The 17,298-nt window shown below is 40.4% G+C and overlaps 1 protein-coding gene across 1 annotated transcript in view; it reads left to right on the forward strand.

Moving 5' to 3' along the window:
- The first annotated feature begins 9,869 nt into the window (after positions 1-9,869).
- The window catches only part of Tph2 (tryptophan hydroxylase 2), a 100,084-nt gene continuing 92,655 nt past the window's right edge, over positions 9,870-17,298 (forward strand). Inside the window, exons 1-4 of the mRNA XM_041670759.1 lie at positions 9,870-10,094; positions 12,777-12,926; positions 15,610-15,793; positions 15,912-16,012. Of these exons, the coding sequence (XP_041526693.1) occupies positions 9,990-10,094; positions 12,777-12,926; positions 15,610-15,793; positions 15,912-16,012 (540 nt within the window). The 5' untranslated portion in view covers positions 9,870-9,989. The remainder of the gene's footprint in view (positions 10,095-12,776; positions 12,927-15,609; positions 15,794-15,911; positions 16,013-17,298) is intronic.

Genomic DNA, 17,298 nt, shown 5'->3' on the forward strand with positions numbered 1-17,298 from the left:
GATAATGCGTTAGAGTTGGTAGTCTTAGTCAACAAGATCCAGTTAGGAAGACAGTAAACTTGAGCTGTTGGTATTGTTGGAATATATAGTTCAGATAAATTTCTTGGAGTAACTTTTGAAAAGATTTTCAGTGTTCACAAAATGTTCTACCTGTTCTACCTAGACCCATGTAGCATGTAGAAAATGTATGTTATCTGATACATAAGAATGTTAAAATTTAGATAAATTAGTTTCTAATTTTAACTGCATATTTTCAATTTTTATGAGTGTAGGGAAAGGTTTATATTTTAGAACATGTTTATGTTTCTAGATTTTCATCTCTTTATATGCAGAAAGCTTTAGTTTTGGTTAATAGACTTTTTTTTGTTAATAGACTTTTTAATTTTAGTAATTTTTTCGGGAGAATAGTTGTTATTGAACTTTATAGTGCCCAGAGTGTAAGCAAGTGTGTTACAGCTTTGGAGCTGCAAAGATACCCTGACTTATTGGGAAGTCAGGCTGCCAGGCTATATCTAGAGCTGTAATAGAACAGCTCTGGAAGCTGGAGCCACAATAGGAGAGCTTAGCCCTGGAGGGAAAGGTGTCCTGACTTGTCAGGAAACCAGGCTACCAAGACAGAGTTGGGATGGGTCCTGATTGAATCTTAGTCCCATGTGCCCATTCCCAGCACAGTTTATATAACCTAACATGGTGTTTATGGGCTTACCTGTGTACATTGATGTGCTAGGCATTTATTTCACTTTTGAGTTTTCAGAGGGTGACCAAAGGTCTTAGAGCAGCAATGCTCAACCTGTGGGTTGCTACCTCTTTGGGGTTGTTGAACAACCTTTCCTCAAGGATCTCCTCAGACCATTGAAAAGCACAGATATTTACATTACAGTTCATAACAGTAGCACAATTACAGTTATGAAGTAGCAGCAAAAATACCTCTGGTTGGTGGTCACCACACCATGAAGAACCTATTAACCATATCATTAGGAAGGTTGAGAGCTACCGTCTTAGGATATATGAAGCTGTGGTGCATTTGTATTTTTATAGCGAAATCATGATTTCTCAAAAGTGTTTTGTTTTTTTCTCTAAGGTTGAGAAGCATTGTAAATTATTTAATAATATAAAATTTATGATTCATGCTAATTTTATGTGCTGAACCTCAATTAAAATATTGAGTGTTCATCTATACTTCCTTTTACTCTCATATATAGAGTCTTCAACAATCAGTCAACTCTTAAGAATGCTTCATGAAAAAGTGGAAAGATAATTTAAGTTTATAGATCTGAAAATGGTGCATCTAATTACATAAGAATACTCTTTGTGTTCCCCAAATCTTTGCAATAGTGAAGAAACAGTAGAATAGGACATTCTTCAACGTGCAAGGGAGATATGAAAAGTCAGCTCCTCGGAGGACTGTGGGAGAGCCCGAGGGCCTACCTAGGGGCCCCTGTCTCTGGAGTGGGGCCACTGGGGACTGGATTGCTCCCTAATCTTCCTCCTCCTCTGGTAGCCGTCACTCCTGCAGGTTAAGATAAAGGAGGTATCAGTCATTTTGCTGTTTTGCCCAAAGCCCCTGTTGGTTGTGATTTCAAATAATTCTGTCAATTTCCAGTTCTGCCTCTGCTTCCATTTCTTCCTTGTCATCCATGCTTTCAAACATTTAATGATGGAAGTCACAAAATAATTCCACACCAGTTCAGAATTATGAATAATAAAAGGGTTATTTATTTAAAGGAAAACTTACAGATCACTGTCCTAGATAACTGTCCTCTGCGTGAACAGAAACAGAGTCTAGCAACTGGAAGAGGGAGACAAGCAGAGAGAGAGAGAGCACACACTTTACAGCTGCTTTTTACAGTATCAGAGACCACACCCAAGTGGGCTGGTATCTTAAAGGCTATTGGCTGAAGAGGCAGAATGTGCTCCCACAGCAGCTCCCCTTTTTGTTTAAATAAGAGTTCCAGACCCAATACAAAACTATAAACAATAGGAACAGATATCAAGTAGAATTACAAGCAGCATAAACAATATTAAGCAAAGAATGTATTCTATCCTAAGGAGTCTAAGTCTTGGCTAGATCATAAGAATATAGTAACTACATCTAATCTTCAACCCCATTGAAGGCCTGAAAAGGGAGACAATATTACTTGAACAGGCAGGAAGTACAATCAAGCAGCTTCCAAAGTGAGCAATATATGATGGAGACAATTGGCTAACTGAACAATCACCCAAAGTCTTATTTTGCAATGTTGAAGCAACCAACTTTGGCTAAGGCCTAGTGTAACTGACAGACTATTTTCCGAGGTAGGAGATTTTTCAGAACCATCTTACCCTGTCTTGGCAAGATTTGACAGTCTTTTTCCTTGTGTCTTGCTTATCCATTTCCGGATATCATGTACTTCAGAGTTTGAGGTATGGGCAGTTCCTTGCCCAAAGGTCAATTGTGCCAAGAAGAAAATAAACTCCAAGTGGAGTGTCTTTGGTGCTCAACATTCTCTTGGGAGTAGATTGGTGCTGTCAGGAGCAATCATGTCTCATGTCAACAGATCCTTGAAGTGGTTGATAGGTAGATAGGTCTACCTATCTAGACAGAATACAGTCTCTATGTATCTAAAGAACCTAATTGATCTGACTGTATGTACAACAAACATGAACAACTATTGACCTATAATATTTAATACCTATATAACTTAAAGACTAGAACTTCATGTCAAAATATTAAATAATCTGTATACAAATGTGCAACAAATGAGGACAATGACTTCAAAATGTAAACAATCTATAAGTATCTATCAGAGATAGGAGTAATATATAGTGCCATATGAAAATATATCCTAAAAGTTGTATCAATATACAAAATGTCCTAAACAGAGGTAGAAACATACATATATACAATCGGACAGAATAACTTTGCATAGGTGTACAAATAATGTAAATAAAAATAACAAATATAATTTGAACTTGTATCATTATACAAAATTATACCAATGTAAATTATCCAGAAATAATAGCTCACAAGTATTCACTCTGTTACACATTATTATTTATTTTTTTTTTTAGAACAAACATAGTTTTCACCCTAACCCTCTATCTAGTTCAAGTAATAATCAGCCCCTAAATAGTGTTCCCAACCCTAAGGACAAACGTTTTTGGGATAGGTTGCATCATCCTCTGGAATTGCTTCTTGCTGTCATGGGGGCGATGTTCTCTTAATAAGATCTGGGAAAAGTAAAGTGATGGTTAAGTTTCAAAATTACTGTCTAGTATAGTTACAAACAATAGGGTTTTCCAAGATTCTTATTTGGAGTTCTGGCCAGAACGTCATGAGAAGGTGCACCATTTCAGCATCTGGTACCCAAAATACTGGTCTTATAGTAGCACTATAAGCATCACAATGTCATCTTAACCAGGCAGAGTTGTTGCTGTGGGACCCCATCTTCCTGGAAATTTCAAAGATTACTGCAGTCTGCAGTCGTTACCCAGCCAGTGGAAGCAAGATGTGACTGCCTGGCCGAAAAAGGTACCGAGCCACATGATTAACTCAGATAAGAATTATGGGTTAATCTAAGTAATAAGAATTAGTTAACAAGAAGCCTGAGCTAACGGACCAGTTTATAACTAATGTAGACCTCTTTGGGACTAAACAGCTGTAGGACCTGGTGGGACAGAAACATCAGTCAACAAACATGGCCTAACATATCTATGATTTCAGCTTACATGGCCTGGGTTTCTGGGATCTTGACAAGACTTATTGGCTTCCAAATGTCAGCTACTTGTTGGACCACAGCCTGTTTATTCATCCCCATGAACATGGAATTAACACATACGTTGGTTGTAGAGAGCTTGCTTACAGCCTGCCTTAGCCTGAAAATTCCTCAACTGGAACCACACAGAAGGCATCCTTCTGGCCCTTTGTGGCTCTATCCTTCACAGATTGTTTCCCTTTGGATGTCTCCTATCTGCCATTGGCAACTCTTGTTATCTTTTTTTTAGTGATTATTGGCCAGCTGTTGTGTTTTTTTTTTTTTCCCAATAGCCCATGACAACTTTTTGCCCTGCCTGGTTTTTCATTCCCTCCTCCAGGATAGGGTATATGTCTTTTGTGTTTCTCTCCAGTCACATAAAGACTGTTTCAGAACCAATGAGATGTGTACTCTTTAAGACTTCATTACTTCATTTGTCTCCATTTATTATTGAATAAAATGTGAACAAGAGCAGAGCCTCCCACAGGGATTCTGGACAGCTTAATCAGTTGGTTCCCACTTGCAGCTGCAGGTAAGAGGTTTCACCTGGTTTGCTCACATTCTACCTGGTTTTCTGAGAAATATCTGGTACTCTGGCTAATCCAGGAAATGGGAATTGCGGGCCTCTGAGTGTGCTGAAACCAATGTCAAGCAAATGAAGAGAAAGTTACTGAACTCACCTATTGACATTTTTAAAATGGTATAGCTTACGTCTTAGTAGATATAAGTGTTGACAGAGGTTTCTGTCCTGCCTGGTCCTGCAGTTGTTAAGTCCCAAAGAATCACACAGGGGTCTACATTAGTTATAAAATGGTTGGCTTATTAGCTCAGGCTTCTTATTAACTCTTATAACTTATATTAGCCCATAATTCTTGTCTATGTTAGCCATATGACTTGGTACCTTTTTTGGCAAGGCAGTCACATCTTGCTTCCTCTGTGGTTGAGTCATGACTGCAGACTGAAACTTTTCCTATAATTCTCATTACCACGCCTCTATTTCCTGCCTGGTCACCATCACCCACCTACATTTCCTGCCTGGCTACTGACCAATCAGCATTTTATTAAAAATAATACAAGTGATAGAATAAAAGACCATGGTCCCACAGCACGTAAATATTCTCCTGTGGAGATTGGCTTTTCTACATGATCACAAAGGTGAACTTTTGCCAAATATTTCCACTTCATCGTCAATAGTTTTTCACGTTCAGGGTTAGAGAGTACGTTGGTGACACGCTGGATTTATTCTTTGAGTTCCAAGATGGGAAAGCCATACTCCTGGAAGTCAGCGGAGCCTATTTCCACCACATACAGCAATGAGTGCACCCAAGGCTGTTATGGTCAGGCTAACCCAACAGTGGCTGTCCCCTGATGGAAAATCCAAGAATCCAATCGTTGTTCAGTCTATGAGGCTGGATGTCTCAGCTGGTCATCTTTTATGTGGGAATCCTGGAGAAGTAGGCTCTGATATCAGTGAAGAAATACCTTAGCATCAGGATATAGGGGTGAGGGCAAGCAGGCAAAAGGCAAAACTGCTTTCTCCCTTGTCCTGAAGGTGTGGCCCAGATTTAGTGTGGATCTTCTGACTTGGAATGATCCAATCAGGAAAAGTCCCTCACAGGTGTACCCAGATGCTTAGGTTTTAATTCCAGATGTAGTTGAGTTGACAACCAAGAAAACAGCCATCACAAGCACTGTACTTCCAAGCCCAGGTTTAGCTGTTGGCCACGTGGTAGGCTAGCAAAGTTGAGAGAAATAAGGGCTGTGATTATTCACAAGAGTGAATGAAAAGCCTGTCTTCCTAGGGTCAGCAAGGACTTCTCAAAGGAGAGAATTAAGGAAGTAGAAGAAAAGGGCAGAATGTGGATTGGAAATGCAGGTATCATGAGGATTGGCTGTACCCAGTTGCATTTCGAGCATGTGTTTGTTGGTATAGGTAGACAGCCATTTTAAGCTATATGTGCCAACCATCCGTTCTTATTGTCTATGTGCATGAATGCAGGTACTTAATTACTGCTAAGCTACTATGTTCAAACCAATCTCAGGTACATACTTCATGAACTATACGTGTGTGGGCTGGAACTGTCTGGCAAAGAAAATGGTGCTGTATAGAAGCTTGTATGGGTTTCTTAAAGGAAATCATTACAGGTTTACTTCATTTCCTATTGTTAATAAGCTCTTACTAAATCATGTGAAATAGGCTAGAAAGTTGCTTTAGTATAATAAGTGGTTGGAGAAGTTAGGAGCGGATGGTATGAGTATCAAGCTGTAATTGCCAAAGAACCTGAAGTACATACCCTGTGGGATCCAGGAGTCAGATGCCAATGGAAAACATCCAGACACACTGATGATTGAGTTGTTGTGTATTAGAAAATCCAACCCTTTCTATTGCCTTGTTCAATGTGGAGTTAAGAGATACAAATATGAAATAATGGGGACATGATGTTTTAAAATCAATATGACAAGTTATCCAAAGAAAAATGACCAGACTTTGTGTGGCAGGCATCTTGGCCTCCAAACTGCCACTACTGCTTCTCTCTTACACTCAGACTGCTTCCCACTCCATCTCTACCTCAAGTAACCTCATGGCTGCTCTCTCTTCTTCTTGGGGAATTGCCAGGTAAATTTCTGTTTAAGTCATTATCCTGGTGGCCACGCTCAGGTCCTCATGCATGCTAGGCAATTTATCTTCTAGTGGCTTACACACCCAGCCTATCTTTCTCTTGGTGATCTTGTGTTTCTAATCAGTTTCTTATTTAGTCAGAAAGGTGAGTGCTGTATAGAAGAAGGATGTGTAGCCCTTATTTCTCATATTTTACATACACACAGAAATTAATAATATGGGAAGATTCCTGTTGTGTACCATAGGCACTTCTACATCTTCTTGCTTCTCTCAGTTAATAAATTTACCTTTTGGTGTGGGAGGTCCTTCTGTCTACATGCTGCTTTTATTGGTTAATGAAGAAGGCAGAGTCAGAGAGAAGCTGTGGATCCTCTGCCTGAGACAGACACTGGGAATATTACTGGGTAAGCCACTGCCATGTGGTGATACACAGATTAATAGAAATGGGTTAAATTAATTTATTAGAGTTAGCCAATAAGAAGCTAGTGCTAACGGGCCAAACAGTGTTTTAATTAATATGGTTTCTGTGTGATTATTTTGGGTCTAAGTGGCCGGGAACAAACAAGTGGCCTCCTTGCAACAACCTTTAGTATTTACAAATACATTTTTGTGCCTTTATTCCCATAGTCTGCTGCTGCCAAGATCCATTTCTATTTTACAATGATTTAAGGGCTGGTTGATAGTATTTCTCTTACTTTCATTATTATCTTTATTGACAAGGATACCTATGTTGAAAGGCACTAGCATACTTAACATAAAGATTTTAGACCCTTCCATATCTCAGCCAATCACTACCATGGTCACTTATGGTCCTGGGCGGTGGATCCAGAACTGTATAAAACAGAGAAAGCAAGCCAACTGCTCATCTACCTGCATTTATCTCATCTGTTTTCTGATTGTGAATGAAATGTGCCCGTCTGCGGCTGCACTACCTTGACTGCCTTACTACCCGTCACGGACTATACCTGTGAAAAGTCAGGTAGACCAAACTCTTACACTCTTTAAGTTGCCTTAAGACAGCAATTATAACCAACTGTTAGATTGTATGTGTTAGATTGCTTTAACTCCCTAAAGAATCCCTGTGGCAATTCTTCACTTCCACCCTCGTATCCCCTGGCTATCATAAATCTGCCCTGATTTTTTCCCTCTTTTTTATTGTTTATTTTCACATCTAGGCATTCCATATAAACAAAACCATGCAAACTCATGGTTCTTTGTGTTTGGTGCTTTTTTTTTTTCATAGCACAATATTTTCAGAATTCACTCTTAGTGTGGTCTTGCATCAATTTTAGGGATTGCATTTTTCATTCCTTTGCATCACCAAGTGATAGTCAACTTAGAATACACAATATTTTGCTTGCCTTCTCATCAGCTGGTGATTTTTAATTGCCTTTCCTTTTATGATTAATGTTATCATGAACAATCTTGTACAGTCTTTCTTTGGCTATGTTTTTACTTTTGGGGGATATATATACCTAAGAGTTGAGTTGTTGAGTTCCAGCTGGAGTGGGATTGTTGTACCCAATGACATTTGACTGGGGAAAAGAGAGTTTCCCTTTCCTAGCAAGTATCAGTTGCAAATGGCTTCTTTGTCTATGGATGGGACTTTGTGACCACTTCCATTCACTGGGATGGGACTTTTGTCTGGCTTGGATTTGTACAGGTCTTGTGCATGCCATCATAGTCTCTGTGGGTTCATATGGGCATCAGTTTTGTGGCATCTGGATGACACTTTCCATGGAGACATCCATCACCTCTAGCTCATACATGCTTCCTGCTGTTTCTTCTGCATTGATACCTAGAGGGGAAGGGTTTGATAAAGACATTCTGTTTAGTCTTGAGCGCTCCTAGTTTCTTCATTTTCTGCACATTGTCCAGTTTTGATTCTGGCTTAATTACCATCCACTGCAAGAAGAAATTTTTCCCTCTACCTCAAACCATCTCTTTGCTGTTTCCCGTTGCCTATGACATGGCCAAATTAACTTTTAAAGATTCAGCCTGGACAACTCCCCAAAGAGTCTCAGGATTCCATAATGTATTGCTGACTACTCTGTGACTTGTGCTTTCGATGTCTTCTGAAGAGAGGTCAATCTCCTTTGTTTCACTTGCTTCTCTCAGCTGGACCCCTTGTGGGTCAGTGTTGAATTGTATATTCTTTGCACCCACAGGATTTAGTTACATTGCTCAATACAAACTCAGGGCTCAACAAATTTTTGTTGAGTTAGACATCTGTTCTATGTATAGCCCTATAAGCTATGGTCTGTTGAGCCTGCTTTTGTTTATATTCTTCTTTTTTGCAGTATTCGAGACTGTACAATATCACAATAGAGAACATGGATCCTGGAGTCAAATCACCTGAATTTAAATCCCACACATACATGCATACATATGGATGTCAGTAACTCTCTCTTAATGCTGTCATGATAACTGATCATGTTTTGGCCTATAAAAGTACATAGAAAGTGTTTAGAATAGAAATTAGCAAAATTAGGCATTTCTCAATGTCAACTATGATTTTTAGAATTACTTCAGTTAATTTATTAGTATTTGCTTTCCTATTAGTTTTTAAGCATTGATCTTTGGTGGAAATATAAGCTGAATGATTATTTCCAGAGTTGGATCAAATAATTATAAAAACCCTCAACTATCCAGAAACAAATAAAACCCAACCAGTGTCAACACATATACTTTTGTTTTGAATAGTCTTCATTTTGTTTTCTAGATAAACAAACTGTTCAAGTCCCAGATTTTATTTAGTTCTTCAGTTAAACAAATACACTTGGTGAAGAATTTTCTATCTCCAAAGGATTGGCAAGCTCTCCAAAGTTGGAAAAGTAAGAATATAATTTTATCTATGCCTGTCAAATTGCTGGATCTGATCATGTCACAGATGGAAGGAAACATTCACTGGAAATATCAAAGAAGTGCTGGGTCTGTTTTGGTTCCCATGCGTTTTTTATTTAGTGAAGAGCATTTTAGAAGGTTAGTGTCTAAGTCCAAGCCTTGCATTTCTTTTTCAGAACAAGAGCCTGAGTGTCCCTCTACATAGAGATGCTACAGGTTTTGCAAACAGACCTTTTATGAAAACCATCACACACAGGCACACATGTAAAGTTTGCACATCGTAACATGTCAGCTCTCAGAAAAACTTTTTAGATTTTTTTTTATTACTTTTAGAAAGCACAAAGCCCTTAAATTCATAGCTGCTTAAAGACTGTGGGTAACTTTCCAGTAGCAGGCTTGAGAGCTAATCTTAGAGGACTTGTGTTTTGTTGCAAGAAGAGAAAAATCACCCCGATGCTATTGTTCTCCATCATCTCCCCCCAAAGAGCTACTCGACCTAGGAAACAAGCAAATCTCATCATGAGCTCAGATAACCCCAGGCTTCAGATCTGTAATCTGACTGTGGCCATCAGCAACCAGAAATGAGTTTTTTCTAATCAGCTTTCCATCAGTGACCAGTCACTCATATAAAAGAACACAGGGAGGGAGGCAAGCACACTGCTCTTCAGCACCAGGGTTTCTGGACAGCGCCCCGAGCAGGCTGCTGTCACTGGCCTCTTCCTCCTTCATCTCTGCCAGGGTTGCCCCTCTGGTCCCCCCTGCTGCTGAGAAAGAAAATTACATCGGGATCCATGCAGCCCGCAATGATGATGTTTTCCAGTAAATACTGGGCCAGGAGAGGGTTGTCCCTGGATTCAGCAGTGCCTGAAGAGCATCAGCTAGTTGGCAGCTTAACAGTGAGTACTTGGCACTCTCCGGTGTTCTGGAGGGCAGCAATTGTTTTAACCGCACCATATGGACACCTGCTGTAGAGGAAGCATGCACTTCAACTCCCTCCTCCTCTGTAGTCTTGTCTCATCACCTCCCTTCTGTCTACCTGAGCTCTTCACAAAATAAAGCAGGGGGCTAATTGTGAAGAGACACACTTTTCTCAAATAGTCAAATTCCTTATGGTGAAGAGTGGAAGGTTATGCGAATCAATCTCCTAAATTCACTCCTCCCTCAAAGGATAGAACATTGAAAGGCCTATAGGAAGATTTGGGAAACAGAATTAAATATATTCTTATGGTTTCTACAAGACAGTATGTCTCCTATATCCCTCCCCACCTTAACTTGTCTTTGAACACAGAATGTGTATTCTTGATTTGAAGCACAGGTTTTGAAATAAAAAGAGGAGCCATTGTCATCCAGAGGTTTTCCTGCATGCTACTTTATTCCCCTTTGTATAGGTTAATGGATGAAATAATGAAATACTCCTTGTGTCAATATTTGCAAGATATTTTTGCATTTAAAATATTGACATTAAAGAATGGTATTTGTAAAGCTACAGTTCTTGCAAAGGTTTAGATCCTAATTTGAGCAATAGTTATGAGATTTAATAAAAACAGTACTTTTGTTTTACTAACAAAATATATCCAGGCTTCTGTCATTATTAAAATTTTAGGGGCTGCTTCACTGTTGTCTTTCCTGTTTGTCAACAGATTCCTAATTCAGCTTGTCAGAGAAAAAAAAATCATGTTGAATGCTTTAATTCCATATATGTGCGTTCTGCTTATTACCTCACAAATGTTGAAAAATAGCCCCAGTAACTTTCTTAGCACTATTTAAATCAATTTGTGAAAATGAGGCCAAAATGTAAAATAGAATTTTCTAACGCTCAAATATCATGAATATTTGGATAAGAAGTTACATTGAGGAATTCTGGAGTCAGAACAGAATGCCAGGAGGGAAACACAGAAAAAAAACATCAGTTATGGGTAATGTATGACCCTTTTACAGAAAAATGCTCCTTAGACATAGGAGATCTGGGGATGATGTGGAGAGGCTGAAGCAGATGTTGAGACTATGAAGAAATCTGAGCTTTTAAATGACTAAACCCACTGTCAAATGCCAGTGCTGGCATAAACTTCTCTCCCTCAAGCCATAAATAATAAAATATCCTTTCCTATTAAATATAAATTCAGCGAGTGAGACAATCTTAATGCATGAAAATAAAGCTAGGAGAGAAATTGAAGGAAGACAGCGGCAAATCACTTTTCACTGGGGTCCTTATAAACGTGTGGGTCTCGGTTCTATGAGGATGTCGTGGACCGGTGTGATTATGTTATCCTACTATTAGCTAGGGAGAGAGAGAGATCTCTGTTTGCCCAACTCTGCTTTCATATGCAATGAGTACAAAATAGACTGTCATAATCTCATATTGTCTGTCAAATGAAAAGTTCCCAGCTTTGTTTCTCAAATTCTGCAATGTGCCTTGAATTGCTCGAACCTGTTATTTTTATCTTTAGCTAAAAGAACTTAGTTATTGCTCAGATTCTCTTGGTTGTTCCTAGTGATTAGCTAGGTGGTTCTTTCTCTCTTCTGCTTTTCCGACTGCCTGTTTTATTTGTGATGGAAATGTACTAGTCACTGTCCAGGACCAGTTTCCCACAGCAGGCTTGGTTGGACACACTGTTCTGTCGTGGACTTCCTCAGTGGGCAGGAAGCTTTAGACTGATGGTTTGGGATGGCAATGTGGGTCTCGGATGAAGAAATTATCCTTTTTCACCCATGTCCTGACTTGTTTCAGAATGCAATAAATACTTCTGTTTTAAGAGACTTCATTGAAGCTACCTTTGCTCTGCTAAAAGTATGTTTGGTCTTATGTTTGGTATTTTTACTAATTAATAAAGTTTACAGATGGACCAATGAAGATAAATAACCGGATTTTATGCTGCAAAATTGCCTGAAAACAAAGGCAGGAATTCCTTTTTGAAAGGAGGAGGAGTGGATGGGGGGATAGATTGGGGTGAGGGGGAGGGAACGGGGAAAGAGGAGGGTGGGGAAACTGTGGTGGGCATGTAAAATAAATGAAAGAATTTAATAAAAAAGAGAAAAAGAAAGGCAGAGATTATCTACATATATTATTTTATACTATTGCAGTGGTTCTCAACCTGTGGGTTGTGACTCCCTCTGCAGTTTGGGGTCGAATATCCCTTTCACAGGGGTTGTTAAGATCATCAGAAATATAAGATATTTACATCACAATTCATAACAGTAGCAAAATTACAGTTATCAAGCGGCAATGAAAGTAATTTTATGGTTGGGGGTCACCACAACATGAAGAACTGTATTAAAGGGTCATAGCATTAGAAAGGTTGAGACCCACTGTTCTTACTGATAATTAGGTTTTCATCACCATCAAACTAAAGGAAACCTAGCCTTCCTTTAAATTAATCCTCTAGACACTACCTTGAAACAGTGCAAAGAGTACCGCAGCATAGAGGAGACTAGAATTTCAGACAGCTGAGCGCCATGAGGACTCCACTGTGAGCTAGTGTGATGGATAGGGCGTCCGGCATTCAAGTGGGATCTCTAGACAAATTAAATTATGGAGACCTCTGGAATCTGGCTGATATTTGTGCTTCTATTTCTTGAAGCTAAATAAAGCTATTGCTGGCAAGAATGAGGACAAGAGGGGAAGCAAAGGGAGCGGCAGAAGTGACACCGCGGAGAGCGGCAAGACGGCAGTTGTGTTCTCCTTGAAGAATGAGGTCGGAGGGCTGGTGAAAGCACTGAGACTCTTCCAGGTAAATGCAAGGTGCCCGTTTGCAACTTTACGGCGGCCATGTGCCTGGCTGCAGACCTGTCGCCTGATCTAAAGCCATTCCTGAATCCATTTCTGGTTAACATCAGAAAAAACTTGGACGGAACCGATTATCATGAGGATTTTACAAGGGAAGCTGGCTCTGCCTAACTTCATGGGAACTGTAATTTATTAGCTCAGAGTTAGCCTATTAGGAATCCTGTACACTGTTGCCAGGTAAGAAAGTCTGTAATTCAAAAGTGGGAACTTTGCAGTTGAAAATGCAAACACACACACACACACACACACACACACACACACACACGGTGCTTCCAAATATCAAGATTCTATACCCTGCTTTGATTTACTAAATTTGAACTGTGCTTATGTAATGAAAGCATATTTATTGCATAAAGTGAGATACATGAATACAGACACTTCCTTAATAATGTGTGTTATGTAAAGCTGTATATCTATCTATCTATCTATCTATCTATCTATCTATCTATCTATATGTATGTATACACACATATATTTTGAAGGAATGACTTCTAGAAAGGTATTTATCTCCGGCATAAATCCCTGTTTTGTGTCCTAAATAAAGAACTTGGGTGAAGGGGAATGCCTTGTACACCTGCTGTTTCCACCACCTTAAGTAGAAACCCTCACAAATGTGTCTTGTTGGATGCCAATGGCTGGTTGCCAGGGATGTAAGTTGAAGAGTTCGGCTCTTCCTGTGCCTTAGGCTGTGGAATAGTAGACACATAGTTCGGGGATTTGGACCTGTGCTGGCTTTGTTGGTCAATCATTACCTGCTCCTCAGTTCAATTTCCTCATTTGTAAAATGGCAATAATGATAATTCCTACCTAACTGGGTTGTTGGGATGAAAGAATATGAGGGTGTTTTGTTAAGTGCAGACAGGAGGCATTATTTGTGATGTCCCTAGATGACCATAGATGGGGATTAACCTGATTCAGAAAACGTTTCCTCGTTCCCTTCTGGCCTTGAGGAAAAGATGAGGGACCATAAACAGTGTTAATGGAAATCTGGAGTAGTATTTTACACAGAATTATGCCATGTAGGCCTGTGTCCACACAAGGCCCAAAGGCAAAGCCAATTCAATTAGACAGCTGGGTGCTGTGGAAAAAAAAATCCCCATAGAAGGGGTTTGCACTTTGAATTTGCACACTGCCCTCAGCTAGTCACCGGGCCTTAGATAAAGCCCTCAACCCCCTGGGACCTCAGTGCCCTGGTCTACAAATATCCACTCTGACCCAAGCATACGTTAAAAGCCCAAAGTGACACAAAGAACGTGGAGTCTTTTGGGCCTTGAACTTAATATTAACCCCACTTTGATTATATTAGCTAATTTATAAGATATAGCATTATTGCAAAGCTTAATAAAAAAGAGAATGAGAACATCTAGGCATGTCTCTGAAGCTGCGCTGAAATCCAGTGTGACAGGGAGGCGTGTGCTTGTGGGGCAGGGCATGGCGAGGAGACCTGAGCCGACAATCGACAAAGGAGAAAGGCGTGCCAATGGGAAACTTCAACCACATTTTTAAGCATTAAAGTCACGATTCTTCATGGAATAACTTGTTGTAAGAAGACTCATAAGATGACAGCTGCAGAATATAGCCCAGTGAAGCTAGCCCGGCAGATGCCAGAGAGTCGCTATGTGCTCCTGTTTAGGGGTATTATTCCTGTGTTCTGCCTCTTCCCTGCACTTGGCCTGTTTTTCTTTTGCCTGGGACAGCCTCTCTTCCATCCTTTTCCTGTTTATTTTCCTAAAGTTTGGGCTACGCTTTGATCAATATTTTCCAAATCATAGGTTATTTTACACACCCTCTCTCTTCTGCTTGGCATTTTTATTTTTATTTTTTTGGTTTTTCAAGACAGGGTTTCTCTGTGGCTTTTGGAGCCTGTCCTGGAACTAGCTCTTGTAGACCAGGTTGGTCTCGAACTCACAGAGATCCACCTGCCTCTGCCTCCCATGTGCTGGGATTAAAGGCGTGCGCCACCACCGCCCGGCTCTGCTTGGCATTTTTATTAGTCACAATTTTTCTAAAAAAGGGTTGCTTTATTTTTTATTTTTAAGTTATCGTTATATGTAGAAAGCATTTTGCTATGTGGCCTAGAAGAATTTGCAATTCCCTTGCCTCTTTCCTCTGGCTGTTGGGATTTTAGGCATGCGTTATCATGCCTGACTCTATATGATTGCTTTATTTTTAAACTTCATTTTAAAAGGAAGCCTTTTATTATTGTAAGATGGAGATGTGGAGCTTTGTATTTTTCTAGAGTATGAAAACACAAAGTTTAGGATACTACATTATGGTAATGTAATAGGCAGGCTAATGTCCTTGCTAATCCTCACTCAGTAGCTGTGGGATGTGGACTCCTCTGAGAAATGATGCTTACGATCAAGATATATTTTATAGTGCCTTTCTTTTATAAGTCTTCAATGCCTTCCTCTTTTTATTATAAGACAGGACAACCTATATGGAGGCATGGCAATTAGTCTTCCTTATTAATCAAAGTAGTAGCTGGGAAAGTTCTCACTAAAGCGTACCCAGTCCTCTCCTGTAGGTACTTGACACTTCACTCCTTGATAGCCACACATGACTACATACACACTTATTCACCGTGACCGGAGTGTGATTCAGATATATCACGCATGTTTCCACAGGAAAAACATGTCAACATGGTTCACATTGAATCCAGGAGATCCCGGCGAAGAAGCTCTGAAGTTGAAATCTTTGTGGACTGCGAATGTGGCAAAACCGAGTTCAACGAGCTCATCCAGCTGCTGAAATTTCAGACCACCATCGTGACCCTGGATCCGCCTGAGAGCATTTGGACCGAGGAAGAAGGCAAGGGGGATTTTCGCTTTTCTTGCTTGTTGTGTGCTTTTGCAGTCTGACGCATGACGCAGAGGGAAAGGCACGGCCCCGCGAGCTAATACTGTCGAACCTGCGCTGTTCCCAACAGAACTGGCGGATGTGCTGTGGTTTCCTCGGAAGATCTCCGAGTTAGACAGGTGCTCGCGCAGAGTTCTCATGTACGGAACCGAGCTTGATGCGGACCACCCAGTAAGTGTCTCGCTGGATCCCTTTCAGGGTCCTCTCCCGGCCGGCTCTGCCCTATGCCAGATGCTGTGTGTACTGTATTCTGTGCTGTAATTTCCTATTTATCCCCCCGCAACTGAGAGCAGACTTTGAGATGATTAAGCTTCCCCTGTACATGTGTTGGCTGGAAGGAGGTCAGAAAGATGGCATTTTCACATACGGTTTATTTATAAAATAGTTGGGTAGGGGAGGAGATTGTATGCCTTGGAGGATATTTCTGTGGAATTAGACAGCCTAAAATATACGTGCAGATGGTGACCCTTGGAAGAACGATGAACTGAAAAATTGATCACACCTTTGGGGAACTAGGGAAGACCGGACGTGATGGGGCTCGGTGAGAGAGTAAAATTCTTGCCATTTTCCTTGACTGGAGGTAGTTAGGAGCTGAGTTATATGCTTGACTTCAGTCTCGACGGAAAGGCAGAAGAAGGGCTTTAGAGTAAGGCCGTGATGGAAGAGACATCCTTCCCACAGCCACTCCGAATCTATCCACCATTTCCTCCTCTACTCCAATAAAAGTGACCACCGTTAGAGAAATATGACACTTGGGTGAGCATTTCCCATCTTTCTCCCCCGCCCCATTTTATATCAGTTTTTATTTAACACAAGAGACCCTGAACTTCTTTATGGCCAGAATGAAGTACAGCGAAGTAAGCAATATACACATTCATTATGAGCGTCCTTCCCTACCCCGGCATCTAGCAGTGGGCGGATAGAACAGTGAAATCTAAATGGCTCTGTCATGCTTAGTGGAAGGAAGCCTTTGTGTTACGAGGGTAACGGCTCGCAGAAGCTCACACTATTGAAGACGGAGAAAATTTGAGAGTGCAACTGTATCATTGTACCCTGAATAATGGTACCTAAGTGTGGGCGTAGGATCGGCAGTAGCACCAGCATCTGGGACCTTGCTTTAACCACTGCACACTTCTTCAGTTCGGGATCCACGGACAAGTTCAACAGTAACCAACTATCATGCAAAGTAGTCATTTGGTGCAATATCAAACCAATTCAAGCATTCCTTTCAAATAAATGGTTCAGCAACCTAATTGTTGCATTATATGTAAAAAGCTGAAATAATGCATACATAGTGTGTTGTGTTCGCAGCATAGCATAGAAATCCACAGTACTTCACACAGCAGCCACGGAAAACCCATTAAAACAGTGGCTTTAGCACTCAGGAGGCAGAGGCAGGCGGATCTCTGTGAGTTCTAGGCCAGCCTGGTCTACAAGAGCTAGTGCCAGGACAGGCT

Source organism: Microtus oregoni, unplaced genomic scaffold (assembly GCF_018167655.1).
Source record: "Microtus oregoni isolate MIOR12 unplaced genomic scaffold, Mior012 000001F_ref0000356, whole genome shotgun sequence".
Lineage (NCBI taxonomy): Eukaryota > Metazoa > Chordata > Mammalia > Rodentia > Cricetidae > Microtus > Microtus oregoni.